Here is a 12,330-nt window from a genome sequence, read left to right on the forward strand (position 1 = left end):
ATGACAAACTATGACAAATGATTTGACAAAAACAAACTTTTCTTTGAGATTAATGGTTTAAAAAAATAACGATATGCTTAACACTAACCTTGGTTTTGGAAAGAAAAAACATTGGACATTGAACCTTGGTTTTTCTTAAACATCCACAAATGTGGTTAATAGTTAGGCAGGTTAGTTAATAGTTAGATAGGGGGGTGAGGCCCAAGGTACTGGCGTGTAAAAAGCATGGGCGTTGCTTTCTGCGTGCGTGCTGTGGATCCCGGATGCTTTTGTGCCTTTTTTTCAAAGACAAAGCGTGTGCGCGTGTGTGCGCCTCTCTCTCTCTCTCTCTCTCTCTCGCGGGAGAGAAGGCGTGGAGGCCAACCCGACCAGTTGTATCCTACTAGTTTTGTGCCAGGTTTCTCTCTTTGTATGAACAACGTGCGCAGCACCTGTAGCAGGATTGCCCAGTCCAGCGAGCGCGCGCACGCACTCTCTCCCCCTCTCGTCTCCTTCCATCCAGGACAAACAAAACAATAAAATAACAGATACACAGCGGGCCTTCCGCCGCTACGCGGTTGCGAGCGCTCATCAGCCGAACAGCGGATGGTTTTGACCAAAAAGGGAACAGAGAGAGGCCTCGGGCTAGTAGAGCACCTGGGATGGATGAGAGAGACTAGGGGGGAGAGAGAGAAAGCGGGACCATCTGTAGGGTCTCGTACCGTCCTTTTTTACACCCCCTTCCTAGTATTTAATCTCCGCTTCGATCCTCCAAAAGCTCCATTATGAGGCGATCTGCGCAACACGCCCTCCGGCGCTCACTTCAACAGCTCTCCTCAGGCCATACAGCTCTTGTGCAAGCAATGGCTCCCCCAGCAACACAGGAAACCTCTTCTCTCTCTAAACCCCTCTCCACCTATGGCATTTGGACCCCCTCGCTCACCATTGACACCATCAACCCTAAGGTAGTTTTCCCCTTCTCTTTTCGGCTTCCGTCTGACCGCTGCTGCCCGTAGTGGTTTCTTTTGTTCACTAACTTGTTTGAACATTGCTTCACTTGTTGATTCCACCCTGTAAAACATTTGTTTACATCTGACTTGCATGCCGTTAATGGATCAAGCCTGGTGTTCCTACAACACTCGCTTGCCAGCCGATACGATGATTTTATGACTTCAAAATCGCAGATGCTTTTATACCTATTAAGATTTGAACTTTAAACCTCGAATTCCGAAGTCTTTTGCTAAACTTGGCCATTCATCTAGCATCTTGTTCTCGAAGATTCAATCGTGTGAAGGTACTATTTCAGTAACACGAGCACTACAAATCGGAAGTTATTATAGACTAGCGTATCTTGCACTGCTTGCTTCCCTGTACCTTGTCTCAGTGAAATATGTCATAAGCTGGCACCAACCATATGGACATATGCGATTGGCTGTTGCCACGCAGTGCAATAATCCCCGTATGCGAAGTCTAGGTTCGTGCTGCATGTTCGTGCTGCACTCTGTGTAACCAGCAAGCACAAAGTTTTGAGCACACGAACTGAAAAGTAGGTAGGTAGTCTAGGTTCAAACGTTATTTCTTCTTAAAACATGTGTGTGGGTAAATGTCTTGCTATACTCTTTCGTGCGATTCTTAAAAGGTATTGATTGTTGAGTTTAAACCATATTTATCATGGCACTATACTATATTCCTTGCATCACTGTTTGATGCTTTTGTCTGTGCAGATTATAATTTCTCCCCAGGGCGCTGGGGGAGTTTATTTCTCTATTCACATATTTTTCTGATTGATCTGCTATTCTTTGATAGGTTCTTGCATGTGAATATGCGGTCAGAGGGGAGATCGTTGCACATGCAGAGGTTTGTATAGAAAGCATTTTAACATAGTGATTTACTTTTGTGGAGCATATTAATAGATGACTGTAACTTCAAGCTTGTTTCTAGGTAATTGACAAACAAGGACAATAATTATCTTGTACATCCATGTAATGTATCCATAGTTTTCAAATATTCAAACGCCCAAACTACCTTGGCTTGCTCTTTCATTAGTATTTTGTAATGCCAAGGACATGATGGTAGAGAAAGAGTACTAATCTCAGCTTACTCTACTGTAACTTCAAGCTTGTTTCTAGGTAATTGACAAACAAGGACAATAATTATCTCGTACATCCATGTAATGTATCCATAATTTCAAATATTCAAACGCCCAAACTACCTTGACTTGCTCTTTCACAAGTATTTTGTAATGCTAAGGACATGATGGTAGAGAAAGAGGACTGATGTCAGCCCCAAAAGGAGTAATACAGGCCGTAACAAGAGCCCACGTCAGTTCATGAATGTGAGAGAGAGAGAGAGAGAGAGAGAGAGAGAGAGAGAGAGAGAGAGAGAGAGAGAGAGAGAGAGAGAGAGAGAGAGAGAGAGAGAGAGAGAGAGAGAGAGAGAGAGAGAGAGCCAATCACAGCCATTCAAGATGGAAGAAAATTGATCGTGGATGAGCTTATAGCAGTCTACTAACTCTAAACTGCCTCTTAACTCAGATGAAGGGCTGGAAATAGGTTTTGGTGCAGCCAATAAGGTCAAGGGCAGACCTCTATGGCTGAATATGGCTGAATATTCATGTTGAGAGCAGGCCTATGTTGAGAAATCACTCCAGGAATAGGTACCTCGTGAGCTTAGTGGACTCTGGAAGACTCTTAAGCTAGCTAGAGGTGGTGGTGGTGGAATACCCGGTCATATTGTAGGTTCAACTTGGTCAAGGGTGGTGAGGATCTAAGGGTCAAATAGATTGTATGCTCATTGCTTGGGAATAAAAGATTGTTTGTAAATGACCGATTTTGTTGTTTTTGTGCTTGTGCCTAGTTATATGAATGAACATTGTGCTAAAAGGTGTAATTAATGAAGAAGGTTTTACATATGCTAACTAAATGTGGCAAGGCTAATTAGAAAATTATACCTTTGGTTGTGTGCATGGAAAGGTGGTTCTAAGACAAACCCTATGCTTCTCAATTAGGAATTGAGTTAATAGAGTTGACGTGTTGACCTACATAGGGTTTATGTCTTAGAACCGGCTCAACACCATTTTAAGCGAACGGGGTGAGATTATGCCTCGTGCATTGAGGGATTGACATTTTACTCTCCCTCGTTTCTTTCTCTCATTGAACAAGTGTGGTGTGGGACCTGGGTATGCTTCCAATCTCGACTATCTTCAAAGTGAACTCTCTTGACTGGATAGGAAGTTGCTAGGAGACTTATACTTAGTAAGTCTTAAGAACCCTTAGGTTGATTCTTGTGGATCAAGCCAGGTGCTTCTCCTACAGGGTAGACCTAGAAATAACCTAACTTGCGAAGCATGTGAATTTTGTAGAATCCAGGTGGTGTTGTTGAGGACGAGCAAGTGGGTGACTACGGAGTGTGCCCTCTCTAGTCCCACTAGGGCAAGGATGTCTCACGTGGTATTTGAGCCTAAAGGAAAATACAAAGGAAAAGCCTAGGTTTTGTTTGATATTGTTTGGTTAAAGTGTTGATAGCGGATTGCGCTTCTCAGGTAATGACCAAAGGACTTGATTTCTTTTCAGATCCTCTTTGATTAGTCCATGTACCATGAGGTATTCCAAGTCAATAAACACTTCGGCTTGTGGATCAAGCAATTATCACTTTCGGTTTGTTGCTATAATTATCCTCAAGGCAATCAAACCCGGAACACATAAAGAGCACGACCTATTTACAAAGGATGGATGTTGTTGGAGGTTTGAGGACTTGCTTGTCGATCGTGAGAAGTTGGACTAAGCTTGGGATTTGAAAAGAGCAAAAATAGTAGAGGAATTACATCATGTGGCCCTTTTGGTTTTTTGAAACAAGGGGTCCCAGTACTCTTGTCCTTTTGTTAATGTCTAGTTGGTAAATCAAAACCAATATACTCATTCTCAACTTCTAAAGGTTGCGAAGCTTGATCGAGTAGTATTATGCCCTTGTAAATCTGACAGTCCTCCTAGTGATTATATAATCAGGATGGATTACTCCCTAACTATTGTTGATGTTAAGAAAGTACCCCCTAAGCTTAGGATTATAAAACCTAAGGATCTTTGCTTCAGGTTGGTTTTTAACTTTAAGCTACCTAGGCTTTGGAAAAACACTTCATGATGAAATGAAGAAGTTTGGTTTCTTATGTTTTGTTTTCACGAGTTTGATTTGGATTTAAGTCATGATGGCACATCTTTGAAAAATTTGCTTGAAAACCCTAGGTATATCCTAAAGGATGAAGGGTTAATATCCCTGAATTGTGTTACAGAGCAAGATAGATCCATGGTCTCATTTCTTGGTGTTCCGTTTCATGTATTCGTCGGCGATACTCTCTATAAATTATGATTGGAGGGATCAACTCATGATGATCCTTGAAAGGATCTATAACCCATCACCCCTTTATAGAGAACGACGATGGATGCGGACAAGAGTCTATTGCTTCATTGATGCAAGTCGACTAGCCTATCTCGAAACCAATCTCAAGCGAATCCGTTGGATGGAGGAGCTCAAGTTGGTGAAGATCTTCATTTTTGAAGAGGCTAGAGTGAATGCTACTTTGCACATCAGGGGCCAGCTAGTTCACCAAAATCGCTATATCTATGAGCGAGTGATACAAGTGGTGTCTCCTCAAAGAGTTGCAATATTGGGAAGGTCTCGGCGAAATAACTATCTCAAAGAAGGATTTCCGGACTTACCCACCCAATATCAGATTCTTGACGTTTTTAGAGAGCCGCCTACTTATAGCATGATAGATATTAGGGAGTTCCATGCTTCAGAAACTAAAATTCTGTAGTTACCTGAATAAAATGTCTCTATGAAGCCTCATTGTGTTTGATTTGAATAAAATGATTCCTTGAATCTCCTTTGTAATTCAACATTAAATATTGATATATTATAGTTCAGTTGCCTCGATAAAAATCTCCTCTTGTGCCAATTGATAGTTAAATCAAGAGCATTTGTTCAATTGAAGATGGTGGTTAGGAAGTCTTCATGCTCTCGGTCAGTACTATGATGGTCCTTGCGGTTCCAATCCATACAATCCCCCTAGTTTGTATTGGTCTGCCATAGATGCCCTTCAAAAAGATCCACAAAAAACACAATAAAAGACTGCTGCTTTGGATGTCCTCCACCTATTTGGGGCTTGTGGATCTGCTGGGCAGCAAAAAACTGATGTGCAGCAGTGTAGATGGGGAGTATCCAAGGCGGGAGCAGCCACTGTCCAAATGATACCCAAATGTCGGGCTGCACTGCAAAATGCAAAGTCAGCAGGCACTGTTGCCTGAAAACACTGCCCATGGTAGGCTGTAGACAGATCAGGGGTCCTGAAAATGTGCTGCCTGCAGGAAACACAATGACTAGGTCTGCTATTGATGACACCAGCACTTAAAAAATGGCACCCAACAGATAGGCGATTCTTCCTAGTAAGATTTGTGGTTGCCTGGCTGCTACAGCAGCTGCCTGTTCAAAACGCAGCAGGCAGGAGGGAGGCCTACACAACACGTAGGCTGGATAAGGTTTTCCCTGCAAAAATAACAGCAGATATGGGCTGGGAAAAGGATCCCCTGGTCTGAACAGGCTGAAATGCAGGTAGTGCAGCTTGTGAAGATGTCTTCCAGCTCGTTGCAATGTGGATAGCAACTCCTCTTTGTCATCTTTAGGTCCGGAGTCCCTCTAAGGTGAATGATACCACGTGAGTGTGTGCAGTGGAGAGGAAAGTGAACACAGAGCAATTAGACGAGGAAACTGAATGAGAAGCAAGAGCAAGAAGGAACAAGTTGACTAATTATTGAAAGATACGAGGTTGCAATGGTCAGCCTCAAGTTCCAACATGTAGCATTGAGCACCAATGTGGGTGCCAAATGGAAGCAGGGCAATGAGAGAAGAACGAGGAGGGCTGGCTGAATGAAGACTGAATAGAGTGAGGGGAAGGCTGCTTGTAAATAGGCAAACTGAGGCCGCAACTAGTGTACAACTGGCGAGGGCTCAAATATGGCTTCCCAGTTCAGCCCGCCCAACTAACCAAAATGGTCCGTGTGAAAAATGAAATGCACTGATGCCACCTCTATCTTAAGTGTCTACAACACATAAAATGACAGATAGACACAATGTTAGAGCTCCTAATGTCCTTGTCTGATTTAGATTGATGCTCGTAGGCAGGAGATGACTGCACATAACACACGTCTGCTAACAGAAATGAGACACAAAAATGACAAAGCAATGATGTTTTATTAACTTTTTAAATTTTTGATGATAGTAGTTCTACAGGTCTCAGCTATAAAGAGGAACTTACTTAAGCGCTCCTTACCTTGTAGCCAAGTTATGAGTCAAATGTGAGGGAGGTGCAAGTGGCATGTAGAGGGGTGGTTGTCATTACTGATGAATTGGGACATGTTTCAATTTTGGGGTAGATCAAGTGCAACTTCTTACTACTATGGAAATGTTTGTCCTTTTTTGTTTGGATTTTGTACCCTTTCTTCTTTAAATTTCCTAAGTTGTTTGCCTTAGCAATGGGATGGAGTTTTCATTTTGATCTACAGTTTAATTTAGGGCATAAGTATGGCAATGCAAATTAGATGATTCTCTTCCTTGTTTTGTATAGCGGTTGCAAAATATCCTTCGTTCAAATCCATCATCTGTTCCATTTGACGAGGTAATTATTATTTCTTGAGTATCCTTCTACTCACTCTGAAGTGGTTGATGGTGCTGACAAATTGTTATGATAATGTCTTTAGATCATTTACTGCAATATTGGAAACCCACAATCTTTGGGACAGCAACCAATCACCTTCTTCAGGGAGGTATGTTTGTTTAGTATCTTATGCCATATGCAGGTTATTCCATGATATCGCTCTTGCCAATCATGGGTTTTAATGGAGTGGTTGTGTTTGTACTTGTTTGGGAGTAGTTCAATTGATATGCTTTCTAATAGCTTAATATATGAGCAAAGGCTTGAATATGGCTGGAGATAGTAGATGCAGTTTCATGCATTGGAGCAGCATTACCTTACTCTGTGGGATTGCTTCATTACCATGTTTGTAGAGTGACCTGTTTCTTGTCTTGATTATAAACTAAATCGTGCCTTGCTTTTACCATTGTGTTTCTAACCTGCTATTGATGTTCAACCACTTATGGTTTGTTTATTCAACACACTTGCATGAGCATTATGCTGTTTTCTTTTCAGAGAGTAGAAAGGAGCCAAACTGATGTTAGGAAATTTGGTTTTGAGATCTTAGACTACTGTCCAGGTGTGGTCTGTATATGTGGATTGAATCGACACAAGTTTTAGAAGAGCTTTATAAGGTATCATGGGAGAAGAAATATAATTAACTCTTGAAAATGTGAGCTGACATATGCAGTGTCTTGAAAATGTGAGCTAACATATGTGCCATAAGTGACAACATGTAAATTTTCATGGTTCTGTATAACTATTGGATGCCCACAATGCGGCCTTTTGTAGGGGATTTCCGGGCTCTTTTATACTGTGTACAAATAAAGTGTTTTAACATAAATAATGCTTTTTGGAGTTCTTTTTAAGGAGCAAAGGTAGGTGTCCTAAGAAGTGAAATTCATACCACCTGCTTATTAAATTTGAAATTGCAAGGCAACAAACAAGTAGTACAATCCTTGCAGTAAGAACAATTAATTATGCGGCAAGGTTGTCATTGACTCTTACTATTATGTGGTAAGGTTGTCATTGATGAGGATCATTAGTAATTGAGATGGACTGAAATGCAGTCCAAACCAGATGTCCAAGAAAGGAGGAAAATAGAAGCATCCTTGATACAAGAATGTGAAGCTACCTCAAATAAGGAACTTGTGAGGAAGAACAAGTGCCAAGGTGTTAGCTGAAAGTGCTTGAAACTGACCTTTGGAGAGAAACCACTAGCCTCGTCTCCTAAGAGTACGAATGTATGCTCAATCTTGGGCCTTGGAAGAGAGGACACTATCATCGTGTCATTGTTAGTCAAGATTCAAATTTGTGCATGATCCCTAGTCTCGGAAGACAGGATACTTTCCACATTTTTGTGCTGGTTAAGTTCCACAAGTGTAGCTAGCCACCACTCAGGCATAGCGTGCCAATACCAGAAAGGGTAGATGAAGAGTGCCAATGCTTGTTGCCAAGGTGTATGAATGCTTGTGTGTGGAGGGAGCGAAATGCAGTCCTTCGAATGATTGCAATGAAGCATGACACCCTCATAATCTTTCTTTGAAGAAGATAAGAAGTCCCCAAGAAACTGACCTTCCTTCTCAGATAGGGTGGTCATTCCTTGATCAAGCACTTAATTACATCAATCAACAATTTACTTTTATTGCAAATGGATGGAGTACAACCAAGATCCTTTGATCTCCTCTGCCAATCCAAGTGTCTTTTGTTGTCAAAAGTGACTAGTAAACTCCCAAATCAATTTGCCCTTTGGTTTGCTTGGGGATTCGCCTTCACCCTGCTCCTTGAAAGATAAATTCAGTCCCAAATCTGATATTGGTTGGTTGGCCTATTGAATCTTCTTAAAATTCCTCAATTTCTAGTGGCCCCAAATTTGAAATTGGCTAGGGGATGAGAGAGATCGTTGTCGAGAGAGAATTTTAGGAGTTTCATCGTGAGAAACATTGAAAAGCCACTATTGCCTTTCTCAAATAGCCATGGATCTGTTGCCTATGGCTTAGGACGACTAGAAAGACTACTACCCCCTCCTGTATGCTATCACTTGTACCAAAAGGACCTTGGGTTGTTGTCACTTGCTTCTAGAGGGCTCCAAATAGCTATCACATGCTGTAGGACTGATCCTTGGTGGTTGCAAATCACATCATTAGCCTCTTCTTGCTTTTTAGCAGCCTTCTTCTTTCTCACAATGGTTGGAATAGACTTCCACGAACGCCTAAAAACGTTTTTTCCACTTTCATGGATAAGTTTGGCTAATTGGCAACCTTCTAATCCCATTTTTCAGTAGTATCTAGCTTATTAAATGAAATTTCAAAATTAATATTCTAAAATTTAATTTTATTTTTATTTTAGTGTCCCATAAAATAATTCCACTAGCCAATAATTAAATCAGCTAGGTCAATTTGTCTTCCAAGTATCCTTGAGCAGTTATTGACCCTTAAACTAGTATTAATTAGTTAATTAATTAATGCCTAGTCTCTAATGTCACCACCACAAACATTAGTGGCCAATAGATTGGTCTAGGCCCAAATTTGACACTGGGTACTTGCACTCAGCGGTGTCAAACAGGCTAGGCAGCACTATACATGCTTGCATTTTTTGTGGGCAGCCCTTGGCACACTTGTTGTAGAACCAAGCCTTGCAATACTTATGTTTTAATAGCATGGCACCCTCCTTTAGTTGGACAACACATTTGCAGGCTGAGTGCCACCTTTTTGTGTTGGGCGACCTGTTTTTAGGGGTGGACAAATCTTCCTTTGCTGTGTTTTCTATTGGACAGCCACCTTCTTTGCCAGGTAGACTCTTTTCCTAGTTGGGCAACAAGATTTTTGACTTGTCTTGATTGCATTTATTGCAGATATATTTGCATTCTATAGATTTGCCCTTTTTTGCTCGGCATCTAGTCATTTCTCTCACCTTGGATACTCCCCATCTACCTTGCTCTTTGATTTGCATATTGACATACCATGTATAGGTGGAGGACATCCCAATGGTAGCATTTTCTTTGCTTTCTTGCAAGTACTTATTGAAGGACATCTATGGTTGATGTGTATGCTATGGGGGATTGTGTGGTTCGGGATCATTCAGCCCGACCACCATCCTATCACTCTTTCGTGTTATATTCTTTTAGATTTGCCCCTCTTTGCTCGGCATCGAGTCATTTCTCTCACCTTGGATACTCCCCATCTACCTTGCTCTTTGATTTGCATATTGACATACCTTGTATAGGTGGACATCCCAATGGTAGCATTTTCTTTGCTTTCTTGCAAGTACTTATTGAAGGACATCTATGGTTGACGTGTATGCTATGGGGGATTGTGTGGTTCGAGATCATTCAGCCCGACCACCATCCTATCACTCTTTCGTGTTATATTCATTTGGGGTTTCTGGTCCTTGATTGGCATTGATGGCATCTCTTGAGCAGGTACTAGTCCTACTCTCTCTACCTGCATTCGATAAGTGTGATGAGATGAACTACCCTTTATGGTCATGCCACATGGAGTGTCTCCTTGATGATTGTGACCTTTGGGATTTTGTTATTGTCCCTACACCTTGACCTACCGTGGATCCCCATGATGATGATGTGACTGCGGATTTGGCAGCTTTATGGGATGAGTTGAATGCTAAGAGCTCGCTCTTCTCTCCTTTTGAATTCTACACATTCTGTATTGTGCATGTTAGATGTGTCCACACCGCTGTAGAGGTTTGGAGGAGATTGACATCTCTCTTCCGGATCCAGAAATTTGGGCATTGATTATCTCTTGAGATACTTTTTGTGTAGGTTTCTCACCTGTGAGTGCAGATTTCAGCCGTCAGCCTGCACACATGTGGTTGTCCAGCCCCATCGACCTGCTGCCACACCTTCCTCTACATCTAGCACTCATCCATCAACATTGGCGACAGTTTTTGACCCTTTTCTGCTTGCGTTTGGAGCTGCCACATCTTGGCGACTGCATACACAGCTTTGTGTCAGCCTTCCACAGCTTGCAACAGCCTCTCCTCATCAGACGACAACTTCTTTTCACCAGGTGGCTCCTCATTGGCTGCCTTTACAGCCTTTGACTATTGCTAGCCCTCTTTCACACTCACTCTACTTGCGTTTAGGTGTTCAGCATCAGCTGACACTTGCGTTTACAATATCCTTTTCATCCTATACTCCAGTTGGTGGTCACAGGCTTGGGATCTGTCTCTGGTGGATGTCACTCTCCTGCTTTGCCCTTGGGCACACTGTACACTCTTACATTCATTTACAGCATTCATTCACTTTATAGTTGTGTTCTCTCTCTCTCTACCTTCTTCTATTTGTGTTTGAGTTTCTATGTTTGAGTTTTGAGTTTTGCGTTTAGGGTTTTAGTTTTGCTTTCTATGTTTGTGTTTGTCATTTGATGCTTTTGTCGTGGTTGTACACTGTGTTTCCTAAGTGCAAACCCTAGCGATGACTCCATAGTCTTCTTCACATTATTGACTTGTGCGTAGAACTCCAATAGCATTGTAGAATGATTTGTTTCACTTGGAACAACAAGTTGGCACAAGTAGTACCTTTGGGAATATGTCTATACAATAGTGATATAAGGAGCAACGGATGATGATGACAAGTAGAGGTGGAGTAACTTGTCTTGCTGCAGTAGATGCACCTAGTGGTCCATGCTGCAACCTAAGGGGAAGGAACTAGAGCACTTGTGTGACAAACCTGTGATGGAGGGTGGGAGGGAGAAATAGAGTCCCCATGAAGGTTGCAGTGAAATAGAGTGAAGGAATGTGAGTTGATTGTAGCCTTGTTACCCCCTGCAACATGTGTTCTTCACGGAAAGAGAGGTTCGACACCATGTAAAGAAGTGATAGGACTTGCAAGGGAGATAAAACAATGTACAATAGCACTAGTAGTGAGTAAACTTATAGACATAAAGGATGAATGAATGATGACTGAAATCAAGTGATGATACAATGGCCTTAGGCCTCATTGTCAGCAGGACCAGGTTGAGAGCTGAGCGGTGGAGTTGGTGATGATGGAGTGGCTCAAGATGACTGCACTATCCCGGCTGATCAAGTCAGGAGCTTTTCTGAAAGAAGTGCTCTGTGGAGGGAGCAAGATGCACTTCCCTAGGAAGGCGGATGTTGAAGAAGACACTAGATGAATGTGGACAGCAATAAAGAGAGTGGAATGCAGTCCTCTATAGCTGATGGTGAAGGAGAAATGACCTCTAGGGGCTGCAGCAACATAATGCAGATATGCAGCAACTCCAGGTGGGTTGGGCGGCAGCTTGCCAGTGCAGGTGACATCCCATGGGAGAAGCATCAGCAAAAAATATGTGGCAGCTCCCTCAGAAGTTGTGAAGACTGCTCCATGCACAAAGACACTAGATGAATGTGGACAGCAATAAAGAGAGTGGAATGCAGTCCTCTATAGCTGATGGTGAAGGAGAAATGACCTCTAGGGGCTGCAGCAACATAATGCAGATATGCAGCAACTCCAGGTGGGTTGGGCGGCAGCTTGCCAGTGCAGGTGACATCCCATGGGAGAAGCAGCAGCAAAAAATATGTGGCAGCTCCCTCAGAAGTTGTGAAGACTGCTCCATGCACAAATAAAGCCTTTCAATATAAATAAATATTTTTTTGGATTGTTTTAAGGAGAAAAAATTAGGTATTAATGCATAACAATAGCCTTGATTTTG

At 42.1% G+C, this 12,330-nt stretch overlaps 1 protein-coding gene across 1 annotated transcript in view; it reads left to right on the top strand.

The window, feature by feature from the left end:
* The first annotated feature begins 331 nt into the window (after window positions 1-331).
* Window positions 332-12,330, top strand: part of LOC148026561 (alanine aminotransferase 2-like) — a 37,130-nt gene continuing 25,131 nt past the window's right edge. Inside the window, exons 1-4 of the mRNA XM_087691000.1 lie at window positions 332-944; window positions 1,786-1,836; window positions 6,596-6,646; window positions 6,729-6,794. Coding sequence (XP_087547126.1) covers window positions 765-944; window positions 1,786-1,836; window positions 6,596-6,646; window positions 6,729-6,794 — 348 coding nt within the window. The 5' untranslated portion in view covers window positions 332-764. The remainder of the gene's footprint in view (window positions 945-1,785; window positions 1,837-6,595; window positions 6,647-6,728; window positions 6,795-12,330) is intronic.

The sequence above is a fragment of the Lygodium microphyllum genome, chromosome 13, assembly GCF_053477565.2.
Source record: "Lygodium microphyllum isolate KBCC chromosome 13, Lygodium_microphyllum_v1.1.10, whole genome shotgun sequence".
In the NCBI taxonomy this organism is placed as follows: Eukaryota; Viridiplantae; Streptophyta; class Polypodiopsida; order Schizaeales; family Lygodiaceae; genus Lygodium; species Lygodium microphyllum.